The following is a 2049-nucleotide window of genomic DNA, read 5'->3' on the forward strand; positions in this document are numbered from 1 at the left end:
CACTGCCCGTGCGCAAGGGCAAGCTCGTGGACCTGACCCAGGTGAGGCTCGTGGACCTGACCCAGGTGAGGCTCGCGGCCCGGAGCCCACGCCCTGTCCCATGACCTCTGGGAGCCTCCCCGCGTCCGCCGTGCCTGGCAGCATCCGGAATCCCCACCAAGGCCAAAGGTGGTTTGGAGCCAAGCTGAGACCCCCCTGGCCACTCATGCCCAGCCGTGGTCCCCACACCCATGTGCTTGAGGCCTGGCGCTGGCCCAAGAGGTCACAGTCCTGTGGGGGAGAACTCTGTGACCCCTGGGGGGCAGGGCAGGCTACTAGAGATGGGCAAGCTGGCTCAGAGCTGCTGCATTTGAAGAGAGGTCCCTGGACTCCCCTGCAGGGTGGGGTGGGGTGAGGTGAGGTGAGCGCAACGCACAGACGCCAGAGGCTGGAAGCCACAGGAGGGCGTTGGGGGTTGGAAGCCTGTGTGAGAAGCCCCATGAGAGGCCAAGCTGCCGGGTCCCAGGGCAGGGGCGTCCTGAGTGCTCTCTGTCCAGGCTCCAGGTCCCGGCTGGGGAGACAGGGGAGCTCTGCCTGGGCCCTCGCAGTGGAAGGGCCTGCAGGGCACGCCCCTGAGATGTCAAGTCACCACTTGGGGTCTGGGCTGGAGAGGGGCACAGGCCGCAGAAGCTGGGTGGCAGACACGCACAAGGCGGTCCTGAGCGGAGGGAAGAGGTCTGTGGAAGAGGGGAGGACCACAGCGCTGGTGTGGAGGAGGAGCCCGGATACGGGCCGCAGGGCAGGCTGGGCGCCCAGCCTGGGGCCTCCCCCCTCCCCCGCCAGACGCCAGGGTACGGCCTGGAAGGGGAGATGTCCGTGGTGGAGCTGCGTGAGCGCCTGGCCCTGCGCGGCGAGGCCCGCAGGCGAGAAGAGCGGGAGAGGCGGGACCAGATCCTCCGGAGCAAGCGCGCGCGGAGCCGGGAGCTGCAGGACGCGCTGGAGCAGGTGGCGCTGTGCCGCTCCGCCGCCGGGAGATCTGCCGCCCTCAGGTGGGTCCTGCGGGGTCTCCCGCAGCAGCCCCACCCTCCGGCCCGGCAGTGCCCTTGCAATAACTTCCCCACCCCTACAATTTTTTCAGACAACTTTCAGGCATACGGAAATGGCGAGGACATCGCACAGCAATGGCTTGGATGTCCCTGACCTAGATTCGGTCATTTTGCATCTAGGTCGTGGGTGTGACCTTTGCTATGTGCTCCATCTAGCTGGCTAGCTGTTCATCTGTCTCTGCAGAACCATCTGGAGGTGGCTGCAGGCACCTGCCACTTCATTCCTAAACACTTTGGTGTGCGTCGCACCTCCCGGAGGAAAGACGCTGTCCTAGAGAATCAGAGCACCACAACACGGCTAGAAAATTTCACAGAAGTCCCCCACACCATTGGCGAGCCTGTTTGTCCATTTCCCCAGGGGTCCTAGGACTGACTGTTTGCTGTAACTTTTTTTTAAAACCAGGACGTAGCTGAGATGCAAGCATTGGGGTGTCCAGCGTCTCCACGCCCCTTCCGTGAGGGCACGTGTGCACACATCTCTTTTTGTTTGTTTGTTTGTTTGTGGAACACCGGTGACTTTTCCAGCCCCATGTGTCTGTCCCCTGGCCTCTCGGTCAGGCATGGGCTGGCGTCACCCCCAGGAGAGGGGGCACTGGCCCCGTCAGAGCACAGCCTGGCCCAGGGTCTGGCACACAGGGCTCCAGAGAAAGTGTCTGAGTGTAACAGGTGTGGCGGACAGAAGGAAGGACGGTCACAAGACCCAACACTCCTGGGCCTGAGTGCCTGCTGCTCTGGCTACCATTGGGAGGAGGCCCATGACAGCTGCTGGGAGCTGCCCGAGGAGGGCCGGCTGGCCACCCAGCAGGTGCCCCAGGCGGCCCATACCTGGGAGACCTCGCGCTTACCAGCCGCCTGACACCCCAGACGCAGTCCGATTGGGGATCCTCTAAGGGTCCAAAACTGCCAATCAGGTTCCTGGAGCGCCCTGCGAGCAGCCAGACCCATGGATGGCATCGGTTCCCTA

General features: G+C 63.9%; 1 protein-coding gene across 1 annotated transcript in view; it reads left to right on the plus strand.

Annotated features, from left to right (window-relative positions):
- Positions 1 to 1179, plus strand: part of CFAP99 (cilia and flagella associated protein 99) — a 35256-nt gene extending 34077 nt beyond the window's left edge. The window contains exons 10-11 of the mRNA XM_023520236.1: positions 3 to 41; positions 823 to 1179. Of these exons, the coding sequence (XP_023376004.1) occupies positions 3 to 41; positions 823 to 1179 (396 nt within the window). The remainder of the gene's footprint in view (positions 1 to 2; positions 42 to 822) is intronic.
- Positions 1180 to 2049: the final 870 nt, after the last annotated feature.

This window comes from Pteropus vampyrus, unplaced genomic scaffold, assembly GCF_000151845.1.
Source record: "Pteropus vampyrus isolate Shadow unplaced genomic scaffold, Pvam_2.0 Scaffold253, whole genome shotgun sequence".
NCBI classification, from domain to species: domain Eukaryota; kingdom Metazoa; phylum Chordata; class Mammalia; order Chiroptera; family Pteropodidae; genus Pteropus; species Pteropus vampyrus.